Source organism: Lampetra fluviatilis, chromosome 50, assembly GCF_964198595.1.
Source record: "Lampetra fluviatilis chromosome 50, kcLamFluv1.1, whole genome shotgun sequence".
In the NCBI taxonomy this organism is placed as follows: domain Eukaryota; kingdom Metazoa; phylum Chordata; class Hyperoartia; order Petromyzontiformes; family Petromyzontidae; genus Lampetra; species Lampetra fluviatilis.
Window position 1 is genome coordinate 1,685,639 of NC_136324.1, and position 27,126 is coordinate 1,712,764.

Here is a 27,126-nt window from a genome sequence, read left to right on the forward strand (position 1 = left end):
GTAAAGTGCCGGTCTCTCCGCCCTCTTTCAAGAGGTCTGGCCAACGTGGAAGAGTAGGCCAAATAATTCACGAGAGGGCGCTCTCTTGAGCTCCCCCTAGTGGAGGCTCATCCCACCAGCAGCAGCGGCGTGAGAGAGCGATGGCGGGGCTGGACGTGTTACCTTCACCTCACGAATGATCGTCGTCATCATTATTATTACTACGTTGCCAAATTATAAGGTCATTAATACGTCGCGCTCGTCGCACGCAAAGTGCTCGCCACAATATGAATGACGACACCTCGCCGATCTCGTCAAGGATCATAAACCGTCACAGGAGCTCTGGTCAACCTCGCAGCAGCAGCGGCTTTTGGCTATCCGTTGAACTAAGGCGGTAACCGCATCGCGCGCTTTCAGATGCGCTTCTGCGGTCGTCTGGAACACTCTCCCTTCCGGTATCAGAAAGCCACTGGGGCTACGCACTTTTAAATGTCGATTGAAAACTAATTTCTTTAGAACTGCTTTTTGTGTTTAGTTTGCTGTCCTTCCCCGGCACCGCCGATGAGCACGGTTAGCTCCGAACGGTACGAAAGAGGGTTCTCAAAACACACACTCATACAAGCATGCAAATCCAGGGGCGTTTGACGCGAGCGTCAACACTCGCCTGCAGGCGTTTCCACCGGATGTTGACGTCTTCGATGCGGTGCAGGTTGGCGGGCGAGAGCTGGATGTCGAGTGGCGGGAACCGGCGTGATAGGTCGTTCACGTGCCGCACCTCCTCCTGCAGTGGAGCGATCTCCGCCCGGAACGCCTGCCGGGAAACGGAGCGGGATGGGCAAAGTGCCCATTTGATCAGACGAAAATCACCGCCTCCCAGGGCTGCAGCCACAGTTTGCAAGTACGGGGGGGTGGGACGGAGGATGGGCTGACCAGCGAATGGTTGCCCCTTGGTTATTGGTGTTTAACTTAACAGGCAGGATCTGCGAAGTTCAACCCGCCTCCACATCGTCACAGTTTCACTGCACTCATTTTTTTAAATATTAGATCTACGCCAACACTGGATTACTGATTCACTTAAGAGCCTCCCGTGTTGTGCGCCACCATGAAGTGCACAATGCAGTTGGCATCGTCATCATACACATTTGTCATCTTGTTCAATGGAGAAAGACGTGGCCGGAAAAAATAGTAACAATTGATTCCGAAAATTACGCGGTTTGTATATTTGCCGTATCGAAAATGTTGGTTGGTTGTCTGGACACCCACGATCCACAAAGTCCCTGTGTCACTGTCACCACTGTGATCATTATTGCAATCACCACCTCCACTCACCTGCGATGATTAATAAATTGTGTTTAATACCGCCCTCTGCATGAACAACTACAGCTCTTAGGAGCTCATCACATTTACAACCAATGGGCAAATTATCAACATCCACTATTCACCAAATTGCACAGCATTCTCTAGAGGTGTCAAATGATGTGTTGTGTGTTTGTTTTTTTTGCAAAGGCAGCGACGATGATGATGATACTACATTTTATATGAGCAACACGTCTTTTGCTTTTTGAGCGGGAGGTGAGATCTCGGTGTGGCTCTCGCCGCTAACGAATGCCGACTGGTGCGGCACAATCCATAATTGTCTTTACTTTCAGGCGGCATTTTCCAATTAGCACCTTTTTGTTGGCAAGTGAAATATGAACGATAATTACATTTCCAGATGCAAGGCACAGGGTGCACCGGCTTAACGTGACGGGCAGAGGAAGAGGGTTATTGTGCCGTCCGCTGAATTAGAGCCACACTTAAGGTGATGAATTGGAAGGGACACCGGCTCACAATAGCTCCAGTGGGGAAAGACGGAGAGAAAACTTTAGCTTTTCAAGAACTTGTGCGTGGCTGGATGGCCTGGTGGCCAGCTTGCACTCCCTCTGAGTACATACTTTGAAGGTTGGAGTCCAGGTTCTGCCCCGTGGTAATATTCTGGGCGAAGGTTATCATGGAGGTTGTCAATTCATGTCTGCCAGCTTTCGGCAGGCGTCACAGATTGCAGGACATGGCTCGCAAGACGTTGTCATTTTGCGTCAGCGTTGCGGCCACGTTTATAGAACTTGACTGTAATTTAAAAAAATTATCATGCTGTCTTTTTCCTTAATGCATACCAAAGCTGAATTACTGCCATGCCAAGCTAGAAGAATTCGTTCTACAAAAAAAAAAACTTCACATGGCTTGTATAGGATGATGACTTTTCTAATTAAATGTCTGCACGAATGTTGGTACCAATCTGATGTGCATTTGACTGTGGTGGATGATGTTAAATTCCGTAAAGGCTGTCTCATTAGAGTGCCGGTCCGTAACGCGCTAAGCCTTAGGCTCTCCCAGAGAATCCTATAAAAAAAAACTCGTGAATGGATGTTGGTTACTGCACTAGGCAGACATTGCACAAATTACAACTTAGTAAGGAGAGTAGCCAGAGTGGCTGGATGGATACATCTCATGAAACAAAGAAATACGTTGAGATGCTGCATACGAGCCCATCCCAAGCTCCACAGCACACACTTAGTGGTGAAGTTCACGGCAACAATAACTGCAGTTAGTGGTGATGCTGTTATGTAAGCAAGTCATTTAATGTGCAGGTGAGTAAGAAAAGTGAAGTTAACATGAAGGCAACAGGTAGGTCAGCAAGTAAGAACATAACGAGGCATGTCACAAGCTAGGGGATACGTGACGCATATTTGTATGAATGTATGTTGAACTTTGATTTAAAGCTTTCGTGACTGCAGGGATTCATATTCTTGGTTCTTTCGGTAAAGTCATGTAGAAGGGAAATAATAAAATAATATAAATATAAAACAATAAAAATTCTCACACCTGATGATGATTGCTTGTGTTGCAGTCGAAACGTCGTGAGAATTTTTATTGTCTTATATTTATATTATTTTATTACTTCCCTTCTACGTGACTTTACCGAAAGAACCAAGAATATGTTGAACTTCTTCTGCACTGTAAGTAGCCAACCGCGTTAAGGTGTGTGGAATAGACCACGTGGCAGTTTTATGGAAAAAATCTTACCATTAACCCCCAACCTCCTGACAAGATTGTCACGTTTGCAACGAAAATATATGTGTCGACGAATTGTTCAAATTCTAACCAATGGCACGCTCCTCACGGGTGGCTTAAGACCGTTCGTGACTGAATTTACCATCAACGTGCGACGACAATTCGCTAAAATAGCGTCGAGCTTCATCAGGCAGCGAACTGGGAAATCGACGAAGGGACAAACTCTGTTTCTATTTCAGCTGCAGGCAACCAACTTGCCCAGCTGACCCCTCAAGGTGCAGATCCAGCTTATACATCTTCTAGGGTACCGCGGTGGCGAGATGTTAACTACCTCGCCTGGTATACAGGAGGTCGTGGGTTCAATATCCAACTCTGATGCCTGCTGTATTTTTGGAGTTTGCGTTTCCCTCTCTCCCTCCAGTAGATTTTTCTCCGGGCCCTTCAGTTTTTCCCTCCTCAACAGATCTTTCATAGAATGCACGTGTATTTAACAGTATTTCGCTGCTATAAATGTGCCACTTGATTGAGCTATCATTTGTAGCCAAGTAGCTGGCCTTACCTGGTAAAATAAAAAAAATAGGTTAGTTCATAGTTTTTATAGTTTTATCATCATCTGAAGGCCAGAGCACGCACTGCGCTTCGCACAGGACCCAACGTTGCAGGCAACCGGTTGGCGTTCAGCCACCGTTCCGTTCCCTCCTCCCCTGCCCCCCCGCCCCCCCGCCTCTCACCTGCACCGCGGCGACCTGCTCGGGAACGGACGTGACCAGCAGCTGGTCGACCGGCGGCCAGGAGTCGCGCAGCATCTCGGCCTGGCGCAGGCGAACCACCGTGCCGTCGGCACCGTCCTGGAGCTCGGCCAGCCGCTCCAGCGCGTGCTCAAGGCGCCGCTGCCAGTCGTCGGAGAGGGCCCACAGTCGCTCCTGCTTCTGCTGCAGTTCCAGAGCCTGGCGGCGGACGGACCGCGCGAACGCGCGACCGGGCTCCTCCTGCATCATGTCTGGCCGGCCGGCCGGAGTGACGGCGAGAATTGTTATTGTTAGTATTACATGTACATTTTTTTTAAGACGATCATCGTTACCGCCATCGACGCCCGGAGTACGGCCCTTGCAGCTTGAAGGCTGCGTGACTCCACGCGAGGCGATACGTTTCCCTGCTCGCTCAGTGCCAGAGGTGTTGTGCACTGGTAGATATTTAAGGGAGGATAAAAAAAAAAGCATCTACGTAACTCTTTTTCGATGTGACCCTATTACCCCCACGACTGGTATTATCTGCAGAAGCTGTAGGGTCCGCAAATATTCCCAATATCGGAGACCCTATTATCCGCGATTATCTGCAATTTCTTCCCAAAGCTAAGTGGAGTGAAATTGTGGATAGCAGCTTCCATGATATATGGTTCCCCAAATCACTGCAGATTAGATGAATTTTGTTGTAATTGGTCATTTCAGCCGTTCATCCAATTTTGGCAACAAACGGGGGCCTAAATGGACAACTCTTTACAAACAATAACGGGATTTTGACATCAAGGCAAAAAAGCATACACCTCCTGCACTGCATAATCATGGAACGATTTATATATTAAAGCATAAAGAATCTGAGCTAAGACATAAGTGCAATTACCGCCACACCATACAGCTGCCGCCTGTTTTTACCGGGGCAGATTTGTTTACTTCCCACGCACGACGCCTTGCCCCAAATTCAAATCTCACTGCGTTAAACCTTGCCGGAGACAGAAGCTGCTGTGCCTGGGCTGCCAGGATGTAATATTTGGCAAATGGACAAGCCCATGCCAAGCTTCATGCAACGCTTGCCGTTCCACGCAGCCAAGATTCATTCGCGTTAAGTACACATCGCATGCAGCTGCTACTGGTCCGTGAATCGGCAGCAGAGGGCATGCGCTGCGCTGATCTATCACAGCGGCTTCCTTTTGTTTGGCAACAGACTGCACCGCAAACATGGTATTTTTAATTAAAGACAAATGTCATTTGAATTAAATAATAATAAAAGAAATCCACGCGCCTGCTAGGAACTTCATTTTATGGGGGGGGGGGGACAGACGTGTCAATGGGAGGATCATCGCCGAGCGTGCGCGAGCGTCGATACTGCCAAACCGGGAGGATTCGAGAGCAGCAACGCCGGTGGATTGGACAAACCTCTAGAATGGTCCCAGACGGGATCTTAAACGTGGCGTCACGCACAACAAGCACGTGTAAGAAGGAATAGAGGGAGACCAGCGACGCGATGTCGAACGAAAAGGGCGACCGCTGTATACTGCACTTCTTTCGCACCGTACGTAGCCAACCGTGCGAATTGGAGTGAAGGACGCCGTGCAGCAGGCGGAAGAGAGGAGCAGGTGGGAAAGGTCGAATTCGCACTCATCGTATCTCGAAGAAGATGGAAAGGGGATTGAAGATGATTCTGACACGACAATACGCAATTTGTCACGATGAAGAAAGGTACGCGGGTGTTTGCTGTGTGTATACCTATGTCGATGTGTGGGTAGATATCATAACGTTTACATTAAGGTACGGAAACTCCCCTGCAATAAAAAAAAAAAGCCAGCGTAGCTTTTCTACCATTCACATATAAACTGGGAAGCAATAAAGTGGCAAGTATTGCAGGAAATATAAAAATGAAAAAATGTATAATTTACAGCCCTTTGTCCAAGGCCTCCCCAATGACGTGCCAGTCTTGGCGTTTGTTTGACCATACTTCACCGTGCTCATTAGTGCGGTCTAGCCAAGTGGCAGGGCGGGGGGTAGTGCGGTGTACGGACCACTACACCCTCGACTCAAGCCACATGGAATATCATCAATCACTCAACTAAGCCTAACCGCTCATATCAAGGACAGTGTGTACCGTGCATCCCATGCAAAAAAAAAACGAAATCTTAAATGGCCGATTCATCCTGCGCGCTTTCGATATGGCTTCAACGGTGGACAGAGCATTTCTCAAACGTGCATAAGCGGCTCGCGTGGGGGGAGGGCAGGGATGGGGGAGTGGAATAGGCTAACGGTTAGGGTTACGGTTAGGGTTACGGTTAGGGTTACGGTTAGTACAGCCTTCCATCACCTGCGCATGCAGTAGCAGTCATAAGCAAACGAAGCACGTCTCCAAAATGAAAATACAGAGCGTTCCATTTTTTTTTTTCTCTTTTCACCCGTGGCTCTGCAGTATTAAGCCCGCCATCTAGTCCGGCTTAGCGTGCCGCCGTTCTTCCCAAGCGTCCGGCCTCGTGGCTGGCAAGCGGCCAGCTGATCAAAAATCCAATAAGGCGCCGGTCGCAGCGAACGTTTGCGCTCAGGTGGCGGGGCTGCTTGCGGCTCGCGAGTGATGAGCACACTCACCGCTCGGGTAAATACGTCGCGCGCACACACACACACGGCAACACCGCCGCTTAGCCTACGTGACTTGGTAAAACGCAGGCGAACAAACTGCTGCGGTAGCAGCAGCAGAAGCAGCAGCAGCAGCAGCATTAAACCGTTTACGAAAAATCATGCACAAGCATGCATTCTCTAATTCTTGCCAACATGCGTTGCCAAGTTTAATAATTAGCAGTAACGAAGCAGACGGGTATCTGTCAAGGACAAAATGGATTTGCATATTTGCATGAGGCCGTTGCTTGTTCTGGTTTGTGTCTCCAACTTTTGGGCAATACTTTGATCAACGGAGGCAATTTTCAAGAGGGTAAGTATCTAATATCAATACAACTACATACAGAAGTTTCGTTAATTTCGGATCCAAGAGTTACCCTACCCCCTGTTACAAATAGATAGAGACGGACAGAGCTAATGCATCCATGCCTCCATTCTTAGTTGGTAAACGTAGGAAATTGAGATTGTTTCATCTCTCCGTGAGCATGCCCGACATTTCCATGACACGAACTAAAAAAACAACACCAGACATCATGATGGTTGCGATGATCTCAATTCTCCCCGTAACCATCGGTCACAATTTAAATTTCCCCGCGTCAAGCGAGATTCCCGTCGGGTTGATGCGTAGAGGGGAGCCCGTAAATCTCGCTAAGTGCTTCCATGGCGGGCGCGTAAAGTGAGAATGACGTACTCGAAAAAAAAGTCTCGAGCAAACCGAAAGAACAAAAAAAATCCACGCTAGAAATTGTAAGACGTACGAATGTCCTGCGTGTAAATCTCAGGAACCCTTATTTGAACGATGCAGCAGCACATTGAGAATAAATATGTGCATACACTCCCCTTTAACAAAACATAATTTAGACAGTGCATACAAAGTTAGCAAAATATGCAAAACCCTGAGAATTTAGTGACAGGGTTGTAAAATGTGTCTCGTTGAAAAAAAGTATTCCAAAAAAAAGAGCATTGTAATGGATCAAAGTAGCGTTTTTTTCCTTCACATGAATGCACAAGAGGGCTCAATTTGGTATGGAACGGCGTGGGCTTAGCTCATATTTCCAGCCGGGCCCTTGAAATTTCCCCGAATGTTTCAATCAATGCGTTAATCAATCAGTGCCCATTGTTTAATACGGGGAGAGCACGTTGCAGCTCATTGTCTCTTTGGCAACTGAGAGATAGGTGCGTCAAAAACAGACACACGCTCATTGTGGAAACGGTTATTAATGCTTTAAAATAAGGTGGCGGGTAATTTTCTAAATCGGCACTTTCGGTGTACATGACGTGGCCAAAACAATGCCCCCCCCCCCCCCCCCCCGATATCTGAGAAAGACGAAGCGAGGGCTTTGTTGGAGTGCACGTTCAAGGCGACAGGACTCGCTTTTATTAATTCCCTGCAGAAATTACGAGAGTGGATTTTTGGAATGGAACGCGGCAGTTCCACGGGGAAAAAAAATGTCCCGGTGGCGAGCAGCCCTGCTGGGTCAAGGTGCGTGAAAACGACACAGCCACCTAAAGCGGTACATTGGGCGGGCGCTCATCCGTGCGTGCGGCTCAATAACCGCGGCTCAATAACCACGGCTCAATAACGACGGCTTGAAATGATGACGGCTTGAAATGACGACGACAACAAGTACCTCTCTGCTCGAGGAAAGGCTCGGTGGGAGCCTCGATAGGCTGCTCCGCCAGGAACATGTGAGCAGCTTCCAGCGCATTGAAGATCGTCGGCTCATTCCCGGTCAGATCCCGGCGAAAGACCTGCAGGGAAGACCATCTCCGCTGAGGATCGATTGAGCGGCACTTTGCCTCAATAGCAAACTTGTTTTTCTTCATGTTCTTTCACAGAATTTAACTCTCTACGATGTGTTCCGGATTTGTACAGCACCTTGCTGGACACAATGTCCGACGTTTCACTCCACGTGCTAGGAAGGTGAATTTTTATTCAGGGAGCTCCATCGTTTTTTGGTTTATCATGGAGCTCCCAGTGCGTGCAAATCCACTCTGTCTCTGCCAACTATACACACTCATTAGAAGGTGCTGATGACTTCAGGAACGATTTCATAGTTGGCCAACCTGAGATTATAAAATGAATGCGGTGTGAATTGAGAAAATATATGAATTGTGTTTCAATAATGATAATTACGTTGATAATTAAAATTTCAGCACTGATTTTCATAGTAAACAAAAGACACTAAACTGTTGCAATAATACATGCAGATTAAATCAACACCATTATTAAATGAATCACCTAAATAACAATCGTGATGAGTATATTTTACAGCTATAATTTTTCATGGGTAAACTCCATAATTTAAATCACATTTATATCGCAGATCCAAATTAATAACACTTTTAGTGTCAGATAATTAGACCCATTGAGACGTAAACTGCAATATTTTTTTTAAAAATGGCAGTCGACATATTCAGAGACTGCTGCATACAGAAGCCATCTGAAGTCTATAATAACTTCAAAATGGTTCTTGCCCTGTGCTTTGCCAATTCCTTACAGCGTCATTTGGGATTTTTCATCCAGTAACAAGAGCGAAACTCATTGTTGTCGAGTTTATTCAATACCTCCCTGTGCGTTACACCGGCTGAATTCAGCCCGAGTGCACATGCCACTGCAGGAAAGAAGAATGGTTGAGTACTAAGTGAAGAAACTCAATCAGAAAGTTTTAATTTAAAACAAACGTACATTTAAGGGAAATTACTTCTTCAGGAGTCGGTAAAAAAAAATTCACGCGATAAAAAAAATCTCAATTTTTGCAATCAGATGATGGGGGAAGATTAGAATCAAACGCCAGGAATAAACTGCTGGTAGTGCGTTACCCCCACGCTGGCAATCAAAGTCCAATGAACTCAAACACTAGCCTGCGATTCTCTCCAGAGCCAACTTCACATGCGCTATTTGGCAGGAATGGGTAGATGCAATGATCACATGGGTGCCGTCAAAATTGTGGAATGATAAGAGATCCGGTGTGTATTCTATAGGGGTTCCTCTGACAAGCACAAGCAGAACTTCCGCCCTGGATTAAGCTTAACCCCTCTGGGGAGCCCCTACAATCTATCTGGTGGACCGAGGCCCCTTGGTACTCGAATGCTGCACTAGCCTTAACCTACGGTAAGTTCCTGGCCTGGGTATAGTTGAAGAAAAAAAGGCAAATTGGCTGAGTGTGGATACCACTCACAAGGGGAAGAACAACGCGCATCGGCCCATTAATTTATACCTATTTTCAAGTTCATGATGCGTGCAGAAAATCGTGTGTGTGTGTAAGAACTGATGTGTATAATCGTAATAGATTATTTTTTAATTTGAATATGTTGCAAGTAATGGGTTCACATCACCCCTGCAGCAAGCCACTAGAGTTGCTGCCATTCGTCGGGGGAACGAGGAGAGGGGGCAAGGCTGGGGGTTGGGGAGGGGGTGGGGGTATGAGTTATCCCAGATTCCCACCCATATCGATCACCTATGCTGGTGGGAGATGGATACCAAACACGTGTTGCGTGCGGATCAGTGGCAGCATGGTTGAATTTGGATTCCACGAGTTTATATAAATATGAAGGAGCAGCCCTGCAATTTCTTGCTCACGCCACTGCTAACAGAAGGTCTTCCACTAAATAGGAGCTCTATTGAGTCTCGCTGGAGGGTATTTTGGGGGAAGATTTTGTGCTAGCCGGACGTCTTGGAAGATTTGGGAGTACCTACACTTTACCCCACCACACACGAGCTGCTGATTGACTGCAGTGCACACACAAATATACTGCCGCATGGACAGAGACAGATTTTGGGAAACTTGGCCCCAATGTTTTGACTGCCGTGCTGGGAGATCGAATTGTCATGGCGCCCTCTGGGTCGCAAGCGCAGTGTGCTCACCGTCACGTCACGGCAGCATCGAGTTCATGAACACCTCTTGTGTGTGCACATACGTATGAATAGTAATAGGTTTTTACCCTTTCAACTGCTACAAAAACTGACACCTTTATACAAGGCATCATTTTTGCAATAACCACAACACAAGCAGTCAAAATGCAAACAAAAAGAAACAACTCTGATGATGATAATGATATGCACTGTCCTTGAAGTTGATTGGTCCACACCCGAGACAGCTTTTCTTAGAGCCTAGTCTCCATTGGTGTTGGATCAGATGACGCCAAAAGGCGTACTACGTATGAATGTTGAACTTCTGTCGCCGCCGTACGCGGCCAGCCGCGCCAAACGGAAGTGCGAATCCTCCTCCGTGTTCATTACCCTGTGGTTGTCCAGCTGCTGCTGCACTATGGCCACCTCTCCACCGATGGGCATCTCGCTCGCGAGCTCCGAGTCTTTGAGGTCCACCCAGGCGATGAGTTCCTCCAGCGAGAGGCCGAGTCTCCCCCACTGCTCAGTATCCCGGTCCAGGCGAGCCCTGCTGAGCAGAAGTTGAACGTTTTGGGCCATTTTCGTTGGAGCACATTTGCCTACTCTTGTAAACTATGCAGCACGTTAGAAAAATGCTTTTAGATTATCACAACGTCCCCCACAACCCCCACCCGCCCCGCCAGAATTAATGCACGACAGCTCGAATGAAGCCGTTGGAATGGATCGACGGTAATATGTCTGCAAACGTATTAAAATACACCGCGGGGGCTTGAAACCACAACTCGGCGTGACGCCGCCGCAGCCTTGCGTGGGGATACGGCCTCGATCGCGGCTCCCTCGCGTAATCGTTTTCTGCCGAATGAGCGCTGCCCGACCCCGGGACCCTTCCCTGACCTCTGGCGGGGGCGAGACCCCCGTTGGCCCCCCTCTCGAGAGCGCATTCCATAAGCGGGCCTCGCCGAGACCACTTTGGAGAATCAATGGGGGTTGATTGTGTCCGTGTTGCAGCCGCTGGGGCATTCACACGGGGGCAGCGGAGCCGATTACGTACGGCCCTCGAGGTCTACCGCAGGGGGGCAAAGAGACGGCTGTCGCTGATTATTTCATTACATTGGCATATCGATTTGTAGCAATGTTTTATTTCCTAAACCGAAAGAAAAAAAAACAACCTATATATTTTTATTAGGCTATTTGGTAATTAACTGGTCTTAATAGAGAAAAAAAGCCACGTGGAATCGGCCTCAGAGTTAGAATTGGATGGAGATGCTCACGAAACACACAGCGGCTTGTTGGTTTGTGTTAAAAAAAAAGAGTTTGGGAAGATTATTCAAAGTACATAATCGCTCCTATCTGAAATAAGGTGTCGAGATTTTTTGCCATTAGTACCACACGCGCTCTGCACAGTGACACGGAATAAATAGCTTTTTTTTTGTCTCTCCCTTAAATATTGTAAGCTGTAATAAATGAACCTAAATTAATTTGATGATTGATTGGGTGCTCAAATACACTTGCTGGATTTGTATCAATCAATCAAGCAAATCATTAATTAAAGCCAAGACACATGCTTGCTGAGATGCATCTATCCACTCCTGACATAACAATGCGTCTCCTCCGAAGAAAAAAAAAAACAGGGTGAGTTGTGATTTTTTTAAAATATTAATTTAGATGAGTGGCCTGGCCGATACGGTCACCAATGCAAAGGAGAAGCAATCAACGACTGATGGACGTGATGAAGGATGTATTTATACATTCAACGAAAAACCACTTCTCAACATTTAACTGGTATAAATCCCAGCCGGCTGAGGTGTAAAGCCTCAATTGATTTTTTTCTTTTTCAATCACAATTTCTGAGCACAGCTCCAAACAGCCCAAGTGAAGCTGTAATAGGTAAGGAGTTTATGATGACGTTTTTTTGGGTTAGAGATCGTGTAAATGTAAATGTGTCGTACAGCGACCTCCACCCGAAAAAAACCTACGAGTGAAGTTTCTCACGTCAACAAAATGTGCGAAATTGTTACTTGTTCAGCACACCGGCGCGTGAGAGGGCAAACAATTCAGGCAATTGCCTGATAATGCTGGTTGTAATCACCAGCGAAACGTCATACTCAATTGAAAATGTGGAAATCAACGAGTGAAGTTCATGGGAACGGTGACCATGGCAGTGGCAATATCAAAGTGACAAGAAGGAAACTGACCACCGGTAAAGCGCGAGTGTCAATGGAGTGAATCGGTGCTCGGCAGAACCCGCCGTGTGTGCCGCTGGGTTTCGGTCACTGCGGGAATCCGCTTCCGGCGCCGTCACCTGATGGTGAGCGCCCTGCGTTTGAGGTCGGCCCAGCGGCGGTTCATGTTGTCCAGCCGGCGCTGTAGCTGTGCGGCTGGCTCCGTGCCCTGCAGGGCGGCCACCACTCGCGCGCCGCCATCATCCAGCACTCGCTGGACCTCCTGATGAGCATCGATCTCTGCCTGCAGTTCCTGCGTGGCGCACACGTTCACGGGCGCAAAGACAGAGATTCGCCGTTTAGATGTCGACCTCTTTTTCCACTGCACAAGTGAGCTGGGCCGTGCCAAGCCGGCGTGGCGTGGCTTAGGAGGCGCCAGGGATGTGTTTTCACTGAGGAATCCGTGGCCTGCCGGAGATGTCACGCGCAACAAATGAGTCGCGTCGCATGTAGACGACGCAGCGATGCTGCATCTTCAGTTTCCTGGCTGACATCGCACACAATGAACGAGTCGAAACGCGTGCGGATGACGGGGCGGCAATGTGTTTGAGTTGTACTAATTGACATCAAACGCAATCAAGGCTCTCATTAGCCCCCATGCCTGGCCTTGCTTGGCCCCAAGCCAGATTCAGATGTCTTGTAAGGCCAACATAGCATGGTTTGTTTCTGGCTCAGCATGGCAAATAGCTGCATGGCAGGAATCTAGACAAATTAAGTACAATAAATAACCTGATGTGTTGTGACTTAATTGGTCACTGGGCCGAGACCAACACCTCACTATACTTGAGAACCCAGTTTAATTATGGGTAACAGCCCAGAATGGAACCCAGCTCACAGCGGTGCAAGCTCAGCACTCTTACCCGAGCACCCGGCTTTCTCTGTCTGCAATTTACATGACAACCAATTGAGATAAGTGCCACCCCATTGCTCGTTGGTTACACTCCCACTTGACTTTGATTGGCCAGGCTACAGAGATTATTTGTAAAGGAGACAGGGTTCCAAATAGGTCCATAACCAACTATTTAAGAGAAGAACGTTCTGCCTTCCACGTGTTTACATTCATGAACTTCAGGCATTGTCACTGCATGTCATGGTGGGACACTTGCCAGGCAGTGCTGCATGCCAGGAGACATGCAACATTGGGCCAATGATGGCACCTGGTTGGAACCACTTTGCGTGAACTGTGGGGTCCGACGTTCCGCATCTACCGGCAAGCTCCTCCACGTGCTTTTACGCTCTCCCAAGTGTTGCCGTGATTGAGCAACGATTTCATCCCATGCTTAAGTTGTGATAAACGTCAATTGGCAATTGTGTCAACAAAGGGTAAGCGAATGAGCTAACCGAACGCCTTTCGCCCACAGCTGGCTTCAAACAATTGTCCTCATGGCTGCTACAGCGCACCAGGTAGTGGCATTAAAACGACGGACAGTTTCACCAGCTGCTTTGTTTCACCAGTGCTGGCATTTGTTTGACGCTATGCATTGATCACTGAAGGTTGAGCTGATCTAGAGGAGACCCATTCTGCATATGGATATCGATTGGAAATAATAAATAATGTATTGCGCATTGGCAGTAGTGTTAAAGCACAAATAATAACCGCCATTATTAACACCGCCTTATAACAGCGTAAATACAGTAGAACCCCTCTTAACGACGGTGATTGGTTCCACGAAACCAGTCGTTAAGTGATTTGCTCGTTAAGCGAGTATAGGAAATACACGTTAAAGGCTTAATTCATTCCGATAGCACTTTACATTACACATTGGGCTCTATGGAGGCCTACTGTATATTCAGTCATAAGCTAGCGTGTCAGGCAATGCCCCTTTTCAGAGCTGTAAATGCATGCTGCTCCATTGCTCCTAAGGTGTTTTATTGATTTAAGGATACCTATGGACAGTTTATGCACACATAAATTGAACAAAGATGCACATAGAAAGACAAAGATCGCCCTTATAGCTTCAACAAAAGTTTAGGGCAAGTGCTGTTAGCGAGCACCTATGAAAACCGGCACGGCACACGAGGGGGTGGGTGGCCAGCACGACGCCCAGCCGTCTTTGTCTCCCCAGTGGCGATGTTTACACACCGCACCAGGTACTCATTTGAGACTTAAATCGACCTTGGGGAGGCTCAGAACCGGTTCAGATAATCGTCACCAATATTGGCCGTGCCCAGGAATCGAACTCGGCTTGCTGGGTGCGTAGCATAGTGTGCTAACCACTACACCACCGCTCCACAAGCACACACACACACACACGTACAACATACTGAAATATTTCTTCGACACATTTTCACCTCGGCATTCAGTTAGCGCTCACGGTAACAGTGTCCCGGATAGTATGAGGAATCAAGTAAAACATGTCATTTAAATTCTTCTTTAAATTGTATATAGTTTGTTTGTCTCTTCGCTGTGATTCCTAAATGCTATTGTAAGTTTTAATGCTAGCTAAGAGACATTTAGCCTGTGCGCTCTCTAGTTACCTGGGTGAAAAGTGGGCTAAGTTTTGCCCAATCCTGGGCAACTGGCTCTATAACGTAATAAACTAACACGTGTCATGATCTGCTGGTTCCCCAGTCGTGCAACACGCGCGCACACGCAGAGAGGCACACACAGGGGCACTTTGAGCGCGATCGATATCACCGAAATCGACGACCTCACGCGGCGCAGACCGCCGGTAGCTGCCCTGTGACGCGTTCCAGCGACGTCTCCCGTCTGTGATGGAAGACTTCATATAAAACGGAGCTTTTCATCTCCCGACAAGGAAGACCAATTCTATGATTTTCCAAGTCCCAGGGGATGCTGTGAAAGTTTATCTCTTTAAAGTTTCGGGTCCTCCCAGGACAGATTCCTATTACTTTTGTACTTTGTGTCTGAACTTACAGGCAGGTCCCAATTCGGATCTTCCCCTGCCCGGGTAACCTTTGACCTCAGCAACCTGGGAAAGCTCACAGGTTGCCTACTTAGGTGAACTTGCAAGACATATGCAGGGTGGCCCTGAAAGTCAGGGTGCAATAGGGTTGTTTCATTAATTTTAACACTGGTATTACACGTTTTAAGTGATTATTCTTTAAGTTAATATTTCATGTTTCATCGTTGTTGTTATTGTACACGCTTTTTTCTTCCTGGGGGGGTCACTTCAAATTAATATTCATGTAATTCAATTTGAACATTTGTTAAAGTAAATGAAATAACCCGATTTGATGTGTTAAAATAAATATGACCCTGTGTGTTCTGACTTTTGAGCCACCCTTTATATCAACACTTACAGCATTCCATCGCAAACAATTTCATTGGCAGCACAGCATCAAGTGAAGCTTCATGAAACCAAGTTTCATGAAGTCCCACAGACAATAGTCCAGTCACACTGGCATATGGCTCCGGGAAAAAAAATAAAACCACAACTAATTACTTGCACAGACCTTCAACAAGATCTGTTTCAACCACATCCATTACAAGGCACTCAAATAAGCAACGATTATGGAGACCACAGATGAATAGAAAACACAATTCAGATACGTGTCTGAATATGTTACCACAAAAAGGTATAGCCATTTCAGCTTCAGTTAGTATAAGTTATGATGTGAATTCTTTTCAACATGGCACGAAGTAAATATTTTGCTGACATTTAAAGAATCCCTGGCAGTCCTGAAATGAATCTCAAGAGGGCAATTTTATTTAATGTCGTTTGTGGGGAGCGCTGGTGCAGTCGTTTGCATAATGCGATACCATACCAAAGACCCATGTTCAATTCTTGGCCAGAGATAATAGCGGTGACAAGTGGCATCTGAACCTGACCTGGGCATCACCTAGGTCAACCCAGCCTTAAATGTATAGCTGGTGTTGTGTGTAAAATCATCATCACTACATGTACACACACACACACATAGGCACCACACAGACAGTATGAGGCAGTACAGCAAGTGGGTTCCTGAACGCATATGTTTAGCAGACTATCATAGAGTGGATGGTGATGGACTTTCTCAGGTACTCCATTTTACTCCCAGACGAAGCAATTGAACTCGAACTAAAACTAAACTCAACTTTTTGTTTTACCAGGTAAGGCCCACTGAACTATGTAGCTATCTTTCAAAAGCCACCTGGCCACAAATTATAGCTCAATTAAAACTCGAAACGCATGTTGATTCTAACTGTGCAGGGAAAAACCAGAGCACATAGAGAAGAAGCCACGCAACCAGGGGGAGAACATGCAAACATACGGGCATCAATTTCCTGATAAAACCCACGACCTCCTGCATACCAGGCGAGGTAGTTAACATCTCTCCGCTGCGGTGCCCATCGGGCAGCCCTCATCTGCCGCCAGCAGCAGCAGGCAACGTTATATAACCAAAAGGAGAATGTGAGCTGCTCATTTCCATTCCTGAAGAAGCTCCTAGCGTGTGGAGCGAAACGTCGGACGTCGTGCCGATAACAACGCGGTACAACCTGAAAACGCCTCGGAGGGCCATCTTTCTCTTTCAAAGTATTTGAGAGAATGTGTGTATCTCTCTGGGCGAGCGGTCGCATAGCGGTTAGCGTGCTGTGCTGCGCTACGAACCCAGCGACCAGAGTTGGATTTCTGCTCACGGCCAACACCGGTGACGATTATCTGAACCGTTCCTGGGCCTGGCCTATGTCAATTTAGCCTTAAATGAGTCATCAAGTTATCAAGTTCAAGTTTATTTATTAGGTATAGCCCTGTGAGCCATTCGGCTCTTGAATCGGGTGCAACCGCAACAAACAGAGATAGATGAACTTGAACTTGATAACTTGATAGATGGGCAGACACCACGCTGAGTATATTTGCACAACGTACTGCAGCACAGCTATTCGTGTGTTGAAATAAAAGTACCTGGTGCGGTCAGTAAACATCGCAACTCGGGAGACAAAGGCGACTAGGCGTGGTGCTGGCCCCCCACTCCCTCGTGTGCAGTGCCGAATTTCATAGGTGCTACTCGCTAACAGCTCTTGCCCCAACAGTCTGTTAAGGCTATCCAGGAGATCTTTGTCTTTGGATCTCTCAAGTTCCTTCGAAATTGACAACAGATATCCTGGCAATCGAGGAGGACAAAGGTTGAGCTGAAATCGGCGTATGGAATTCACGGATAGATCGTCACCCTTAAACAGTGCTGCATGAGCCAATGTTGTTGTCTGGCCACGTGTTGAGCATTGCTTCCTTCCAGCGATCGCCACCCACAACTGTGCGCATCTCTTGAGGAGTTGAAGGTACAAGGTAAAAGTGGCACAAAGGTAAAAGTGCCACACTTAGCTGGCAGAACGAGCGCTCGTTATTCCCATGCCAGGCTTTGGCACTGGCCAACAGCTGCAACTTATTTCCTCAATTAGCACCGGAGGGCCTTTTGTCTTTGTCTGGTGTTTGTGGAGCGAGGAGAGAAGGCAATTTGCTTTACATGAGAGAACACGATTTTTTTATATGTATATAAAAAATGTGGTTATTTTTCTTCACATTATTTGTATATTTTACAGATGTCCTACCAAATGACTCAACGGAGTTGCAAAACAGCAGTTGGTGAAAAGGAAGCAGGTACATTCAAAGCGTAGACGTTTAGACTTTCTTTTTCTCTCCTGTAGTGGCTTTTAAAATGTTGCAACAACATCCATATATTATCAATTAACCCATTTTTGGAACAAAATGTGACAAAATTCGCAAAATATTATAATACTTTGTACATAATTAATAATGGGAACTTTATTTCAAAGCAGGCAATTGATGTGCCCCACTTTAATGTGCAAGATGTTCTTTGACTGCCTTTGTATTTCATTTATAGAGGTTTGAGGGGAAACGTGAATGCAAATTTTAAGCGGCAGGAATAAAATTGGATGTTGCTCAGTGTCTAAAACTGACATTGTCACTCAACGCCACCAGCTTGCATAAATACAATTTGTTCCAAATAAATATATAACTTTCAAGCACGGGCAACTTTGCTGAAATAATTAGATCACTCACATTTAACAGCTGTGGGTAGTAAACCTGTTAATTGCATTGCATGCCTAAGAAAGATAAAAACACACATTGATAGGAAAAGACTCAAATGGATTAATTCTAGATTTGAAGCTTTCGTGACTGCAAGGAATCATATTCTTAGGTTTTTTCGGTAAAGTCACGTAGGTAAAACATCAAAATTAATGAAAATAAAATAAAATATTTTGATGTTTTACCTACGTGACTTTACCGAAAAAACCTAAGAATACTCAAATGCATGTTTCCATCCAATGCAAACTTAGCACAACGGTAGCCACAACAATGTACATCATGGGACCTCCTTTGCCAGTACCAAACTATAAGAATAGGTTTTTCCCCTTTTCCTTGTAAAAATATTTCAGAAAAAGGGGGAAAACCTATTACTGGTAGGAACCTCCTGGTTACACCAGCCCACAGGGGATTATTGTGTCCGTCCGTCCGTCGTGCATCCAAAAATGGGAGGGGTGGGGCTGAGTGGAGAGGGAAGGGTGGGGAGGGGCTGGGTGGGGAGGGTGGGGCTGGGTGGGGGGTGGGAGGGGTGGGGCTGGGTGGAGAGGGGCTGGTCACCCCGTGGTGCCCTTATAAAACTCAACGTTTAACCTACTCACGCCAGCTTGTGCCCGCCCTCACAGTCGGCCATATTTGCGGAATACACCACGCCGCCGTTGACCCTGGCCATTGACCGAGCAACCCAACGTTCCTACCAGCTCCCTCCGCAGGAATGTGTTCTTATATTTTGGTACTGGCAAAGGAGGTCCCATTATGTAGATGCTCACCCCGAAATCTCATTACTCTGATAGTGCATTGTCTTTGAGCTGTACGCCTTTTGGTGTCCTCTGGTCTAACGTCGTTTGAGACGAGGCTCAAAAGAAATCTGTCTCTGGTGTGGACCAATCAGTTACAAGGACAATGCATGCATTATCAGACTATGTTTTTTTTTCGTGCATTCTGACCACAAGTATTGTGGTTAATGCATTTTTATACGCAAGTTTACGCCGCTATAATCCTGCTTATATTCACAGTTATAATCCATAAGTCCACATCAAACCACTCCTGAGTGGAGAAAAGCCTCCCCAGGGTCACGCGGGTCACGAGCGTTGCTTTGCCGTAATTCACCAAGCTGGTCAGTGCAGCTTCGTGAAAGCAAAAAGAGCGCCGGGGGTGACTGGTTTCACATTTCGCTCGCCATTCATTTTAGCCACGGCAGGGAATCAAACTCAGGTCGCGAGGGCCATAATGCAAGTGGGCTCTAACCACTGTGCCCACTGCTACTCTTCCTGATGCCAACTATTGACTACTTATCCCGCTGATATTAGCCGGTCAAAATCAAATAACGACGCAAACACGGGTAAAAAAAATGAACAAATAACCAAACACTGCACAAACATTTACGCGTAATAACAGAAATCAATGCTGTCCAGGAGAAAATGACAGCCACCTAACGCCTCAAATGTCAGGTAAAATAGCAGATACAATTTATTTCAGATGTAAAACGAATAAAGCTAAATCCCCTCCCCCCACCCACGTGCGCACACACACACGAAAAAAGGCGAGCAAATTATCCCTCATCCATCTTTCAAGCAACGTCCAAGTGCAATGTGCATCGCATCTCAGCCGTTTAAAAATTCTCAGTAGGAACACGGCCCCATTTGTTCTGGACCATTACACTTTACAGTTTTTACAATGCACAGCCAATGTCTTAATTTTCACCGGCGAGGAGAGATGAAAACTTGTATTAACCCGTTTCACTTGCAATTCCCTCGGAAACACGGAGAGCATTAATTACAGGCAAGCGTGCGCCTGTATCTGCCGGCTCCCCCGGAAAAAAAGTCAATTTGTGATTTGTCTTCAAAACGGAGTGGCCATTGAGCTGATATTCCAAGAAAGATAACCAACTTTAAGAAATGGCCCTGTACTTGCTTTCTAATGTAAAAAAAAACTTATCCGAAAGCAATTTTAGTAGTGTCTGCGGTTAGGAAATTTAATTAAGGTCAAGGTTGAAAAAGGTTAATACGAGTCATGGTACACGACTGGGATATGGAGCAGAAGACGGTGACAGCACTTTTCATCACTGAGTTTCTGTGCGCCAACAGCATTGCACGTTCAAGGGAATAACCCAATAGGATCAATATAAATCTGACTAATGTCCTTTTCCGAAACATTGGCCCTTTTGGAAATAGGAAATTGTTACTTAATTGAGGACAACAAGTGCAAATTTTGCCATTAATTTGAGTAATTGCTAAACGAGGACACTAGCTTTGAAAAATGGCGCGGCGTTACGCGGGCTTAAAAGTGAAATATCACGAGTTGCATTTAAATAAAACATATTTTATATGCAGCGTGGGAAGCAATGGGGCACGTGTAAAAAAATCGAAACTTGTACATTCGTCAATTACACTGCATTAAAGAGGAAAATTAGATAATATACGTGCGGTTTTGCACAATGGCCTTTCATCTTCAGAGCTGAGAGACAAGACGCCTGAGAGGCTGAGGATACGATTCGAATACGCGCGACCTGCACATCATTTCACTGCGACGAAAACAACAACAGCGGCGGGCAATTTACCTTTTCAAACTTGGTCATCAGCTGCCGAAGACTGAGGACAATGCTCATCATCTGTGCGCCCATGAGCCCTGGACCTCGTCAGGTGTGAGAGGAAGCCCACGCATGCTGGGGCCAGATGATCCAGTACACAAAGGGCGCTAGCTAGCTTCCTACTCTGTTCTATGTAGATGCTGTCCGGGCAAGGCAGAGGTGGTGCCTAAAAGGTGAAGACTTTTGGTCACCGATTTTTTTTTGCGTCTCTTATTTGTTTTTGCATCACGCGGGGATCTTCTCGGATTACGAGTTCTTCAATCGTCAACGTGCGTTTTCTTGTGTGTGTCGAAATATACATGAAGATATATATAAGTGTTTTACTTGCAACCTCACTGGAGAACGATCCAAGTGAAGTCAGTCAGGCAATAAAGACAGCAAACCATCTTCGCAGTTACTTTACTAAATTGATTGTATCATATTTCTCAGAAGAGATTGTTAGAACCATTTTCCAGCTTAAGCTCTCAACCCCACCACATCCACCCCCTCCAACCCACCACCTTAGACAGAAAGAGAGAAAAAAAACCCTCTGAGCTCAATAACACTGAAGAGAAATGACAAATGATGTTGCAAAACAGTCTGAAAAATCTTCAATTTACCTTGACGTCCCCTTTGTCAATTTCCATTGATCTGCTCAGGAAAGCAATTTGTGCAGAGCCAGCCGTGGACTTCTCAAATTCCATTCCAACTGATTTATTTTTATTTTCGCTCCTGATCCCCTTGCACTGACACCTTTGTTTTCCACTTCCCCATTATGTCTGAGAGGGAGCATTGGAAGTGGTGTTAGACGGGGAGGGGGGGGGGTCGGCGTCTCCGCTCGCGTACGCGGCAGCGAGTAACTAAAGGCGTTTCATAATTGTCCCCGGCGAGGTCGCTCAATGCGTGGACGAACGCCACCAAATGGCCAGACAGACGAACGGCCCCCCCGAAAAACCGTCCAGTGATGAAAGGCAGCGCGGTGGTGGGCAGCATCTTTTGTCGTACCGCCAAACCCAATTAGAACACTCCACTGCATCTGCTGAGCCTGTCTGGCTTAAATAATAATAAAAATAGGTACATAAATCAAGGGTGCTAATTGTGGTCATGCGCGACACTATTCGCGGTGAATGATGAGCGTCGCTCGGAGTGTGTTCGACGCTGAACCCACGCACGATGGGCGTGCCGGAGCTGCCGCGGGTGATAAACCCACAGTGATACCACACCACCAGAGGGGATAGCGCGTCTGACGTCTCCCCTGTGACGAATTAGGCCTCGCCATCGATTGGTCAATCACAGATCAATTTGTAACTTCTTCCATTACAGTGTGTAGGAGTGGCATAGCTTTGTGCCTCGAGTGACCCCCTGAGTCCCGAGGGACGTCGGGGCCCATCAACCGCACTCGATGCCTCAGTCCTTTGCTTTGTTCGCGTCTAAATAATTGTCACTCTCCCTATCGCTGTGCCCACACCGCCTGTCGCCACGCTACTTTGTGGAGTTTCCACTTACGCGGAAGCTGGTCGGAACGCGTGGTCTTCTTCCTTTTGTCGCAAATGCAGGCCATCACCGTTTCTGATATCCGGATGATTATTATTCGTGCAACCCCCACGCAAATCAAGTCAAACTCGACAGAGAGCCGGCCACGCGAAAGATTGAACGATACCCAGCAGCACACTATGATGCAGACGAAAAGATGCCACCCACCTCCGTTGAAAGAAAGAGCTTTTTTCCCAGCTGGTCAGCTTCATTACCTCCAAAGAGAGCCTCCTAAGGAACCTCTCAGAAATCCAGGGCTCGCAACTTTGCGCTGACGACAATGCCGAGAAAGAAAATAATATGTGTAAACCGCATTGTTGTGAAATCTGTTGCAAGTGCTTATGAAAGATGAACGTGTGTGTGTGTGCCTTGTGTGCCGGTGTGAATGGTATAGTCGCATCGATGGAGGAGGAAAGAGGAGGGGAGGGAAAAACATCGCCGCACCATATGCAAGAAATCCTCCAACCATATGTGAGCCCTTAGGGGCCATTTGTGCAAGTAGGCCCTTAAGAATACACACTCATATTCTCCAGAGAGAACCAAGCTAGGATCTACAGCTCTTGGTAACGAATCCTATGGCAGTGGCAGCTTAACCTTTAGAATTGTGCTGTGTTTATCTTGTGCCCAATAACACCAAACTATTTGCAGAATATGTGCGTTTAAGAAAAGCCAAAACGTAAAATGACAACCATGTATGTGACACATACTGGAATGCACATTGTGAAACATACAATTGACCGGATACAATCTACCAGATAGTTTATTTACGTAAGTGGGCTCCGAGCAGGATATGTTGCGAGAAAGGGATGATGGCCAAGTATTATTAAGTAGCATTGGCCAGGGAATGGAATACGTCGTAGATGGTTAATCATCCAAGAGATGGAGCGACGATACCGGCTCATGCGCCGGTGCCGACTGGACTCTTAACATCGCGTGCATTGCGAACAACGGCAAAGGCTTGGGGAGGCTTTCATCAAGCAGTGGATTGACCAAGGCTGACGATGAAGATTTATTTTTTATTTTACCTTTTTTTTTAATCTCATTGTAATCTTGGGAATGTGTGAAAGTATGAGGTCTGAAAGACACACTTTTAATGCCTAGGCACGGTTTTCATAACTTTAAGTCGTAATTAAAAGAAGTTTAACGCTTCAGACATTCATATTAATGTCGCAATCTAAGCCACCACCCTTACGACAGTACGTATCATTGGAAGATGGAAGGTCATTTTAATGACTGGTGCTATTCACCATTACATTTCACAGATATTATAGCACAGTAATTTAACGAGTCTCTATGCTTGATTTACAATGAATTCCAGGTGGGTATGTCTAAAAAAAAATGTGCACAGAATGTAAATTTAGTCAAAAAAAAAGAAACTGCAGAAAAAATTGCAACCAAAAATCCCATGGTTAATAGGCCACAAATTACAGGCCTGTAATGACCCCCATGCCTGCACGTTATTAAGGATAATCACAACAGCATGAGGGGACAATGGTGCTCACATAAACCAGTGATTTTATACGTCCTCTCATTTTTCCCAACGACATTTTAAAAGCAATCTGTAAACATTTTCAAAGACATACTCACATGACAAACACAGCTGTTACGATTTTCAGCCCTTTGTCAATCCACTGCTGGACGGAGGTCTCCCCACGCCTTTCGTTGACAGGAGCTATTTTTTGTTACTTACTTCACCGTCGCTGGTGAGTGCACATCGGTGAAGGAAATGATGAAGGAAGCAGGGAAACACGACGTAAGAAACATCGCACGAAGAGCCTAACAAAGAGAAACGATAGCGTGCACTAAGCGCCGATTCCATTTATCTCAATAATAGGTACCTCGGAAGAGATGTGTGTATATACGCAACAAGTTAGCAAACACCGGCCACTTAAAATGAAGGGTAACCAATATTTTTGCCGACAGAGTACAAACTTTCGTGACAGAAATTGCCTGGGACACCGTTTTTAACTCAAGACAGCGAGTGCATTGAGATGTCAAAACCACTCCAGCCGAAACACAAACGTGTACACGAGGCCTGGAGGCTGTTGTTATTAAGTGTTGCAAGTGTCAAAACCGTGTCGTGTTCTATCAAGAAAAACAACCGTGTGCAACGGTTTATCGTGGTATCCCCCCCCCCCCGCAAGAACAAAGTGCACTTTTGTTGAGCCATAATTACATTGGAAAACAAGTAGCGAAAAAACCGCTCACATAGTTAGACAATGCCGCTCTCTACAGATGCGAGAGTCCCGCTCAGGGAGGGTGATGCAACTCAAATTCCAAGCAAGTTTTGCACCCCCATCCCATCGCATCTGTCCTATAGAAACACCGATGAAATGCATCATTATTTCCCGAGTGCCAGTTTTCAGTGATTCGTCTGGGTTGCTGACAAGTTGAGCAAAGGTTGAGAAAGAAAATCACACAAAGAGTTCAAAGGTCGTTCTAGTGTGACAGGCATAGCTCCAGTGTCTTCCTAATATCGGAAGGAAGAGCCTTCCAGACGGCCACAGGAGCGCATCTGAAAGCGCACGACGCCATGACCGTCATTGTTCGACGCCTGAGCCAAACGCTGCTGCTGCGTATAATCGCGCCACTTAGTGATGAGCGTACATACAGCAATTGCTGGGCTGCGGTGGTAAAATAGCACGAGGAGATTGCGCAAGAGCGGTATGCAGAGTGCTGGGTCGCAATTAGCTGTGGTCACGTGGTGCGCCAAGAGGCGAGGATGTGTGTCCACGTGAGAGCCCCGATATTCGAATTCTAATCGAATTCCTTCCGTAATTACGGAACAACACAAATCACACATCGAGCTCACGTAGCACAAATGCAGAGTTGTTGGAGCTCGGATGGTAACTGCTTGCTTAACCTGACGATGAGGATATATTTTTAGGGCATGCAGAGCAGTGTCGAAATTCACAGCACGGCAAAAGTGGTCCTTAGTTAGGCAGGGGGGAAGGAGGTTCACGGTATCTGCGGCCAATTTGTGACCCCCCCAGTGTGCGGATAGACAGGCGCTGGTCGTGGTTCATCAAACCCTCTGTGTGCGGTGGTGGACGTGTAAGAGATTGTGCTTTCGCTACGTTGTCCCCACCTGAAGAAGTACGCTTGTGTTGCCCCGAAACGTCGTGATTTAATGTAGTTGTTTTCATTTATTTTATTTTTTACCTACGTGACTTTACCGAAAAAAACTAAAAGTATGAATCCTTGCAGTCACGAAAGCTTCAAATCTAGAAGATGTGTACATTGCTGAGTACCACCAAACTTTGGCAATTTAACGTACTAATAACCACTCCTTGTGCTCACAGTGAAGACCACATCCAGAGGAACGAGATACAATCGGAACGGGTTACACTGGGAAATGTAAAATAGACGGCTTTTGGAGTCACACAATATGGGCTTTTAAGGCTTCTGCTGTGGTGGCCTATTTCGCGTGTTCAAGCGCTGCCACTGGGCCAACCCTGCGCACACACAGACACGGCGAGTTGATATTGAGCGGTGGACATGACCGAGCGGTCGCGTGTTCGCCGTTTCTTGTAGAGATTCACGGTTTAAACCCCGAAGCCGCCGCGGTAAATACTGCGGGTGTTTTAACTCTAATGATACGTGCGCCGCCTGCTTCACAGTTGCAGACAATATTTTGGAAAAATACTACGCCACCTGGGAGTAATGAGATAAAATGACTGGCATATTATTTATAATTGTGAAATTGCATAGCAACAAATTATTGCCCATCTGCCAACCGGTGCTACGTTCAACCCCAGAGCCTCAGAGTAACGCCACCGGGAACAGCCCTGCCACAGAGCGCCTCGAGGTTTAATGCATAGGAGGCACGGTGTAAATATTAAGTGACGGTGGCGGTGATGATGATTAAACTGGAACTATACAGATTTTTTACTGACGACAAATAATGCATGGCTAGAACTGCCTTAAGGAAACATGTTCAAGGGTTGAATAAATTGTAAAGCAAAAAAAGTATACCACAATGCACTTTGTTATTCTGAAAGAAATGCATTACAAATGAGTGGATTCTATAAGCTTGATGTAGCCTTTCCATCTACACAAAACTCCATAAAATGCCACGATTCCTTCCCATTGCGACCATGCTGAATATGCTTGTCACCTAGCACTTTTCATGCCAAATTTATTTCCATGAAAACATAGCCCTTAAAAGTCCATTTTCCATTCAACACCATTCAACAATGCGTGTCTATTCTCCATTATTATTTCATAGGGTGACATACGGTTTTTATATGAGAATCAGCAAGACAAAGCCATTTTATGATTTAGTGATGATCGCATACCGAATAGCCTTGGGATTGGCTGGTGGTTAATAAAAGTGCTGAGGAAGGGGCCCCGATGGCAGGTTTGTGCCCCAAAGTAAGTGACCTTACGAGGTTACACATTTAGCACAGCTGACCTTAATAAGGCAACACAATATATCATTCTTTGTCTCAAGATAGGGTCAAGTCAGATCCTGCACCCATCATTTAAAAGTGTGATATTTAAAATGAGTTTTTTTTTTTATCATTATTAGGCGTTGATTTCTGTTCATAAGATCATTAGC

General features: G+C 46.3%; 1 protein-coding gene across 3 annotated transcripts in view; it reads right to left on the bottom strand.

Moving 5' to 3' along the window:
• Positions 1 to 27,126, bottom strand: part of LOC144948610 (dystrophin-like) — a 639,922-nt gene that overhangs the window by 71,572 nt on the left and 541,224 nt on the right. For all 3 annotated transcript variants that reach the window (XM_078878206.1, XM_078878207.1, XM_078878208.1), the window contains 5 exons: positions 12,560 to 12,732; positions 10,648 to 10,804; positions 8,036 to 8,156; positions 3,762 to 4,030; positions 644 to 790 (listed from right to left, as the gene is read on the bottom strand). In XM_078878206.1, coding sequence (XP_078734332.1) covers positions 644 to 790; positions 3,762 to 4,030; positions 8,036 to 8,156; positions 10,648 to 10,804; positions 12,560 to 12,732 — 867 coding nt within the window. The remainder of the gene's footprint in view (positions 1 to 643; positions 791 to 3,761; positions 4,031 to 8,035; positions 8,157 to 10,647; positions 10,805 to 12,559; positions 12,733 to 27,126) is intronic.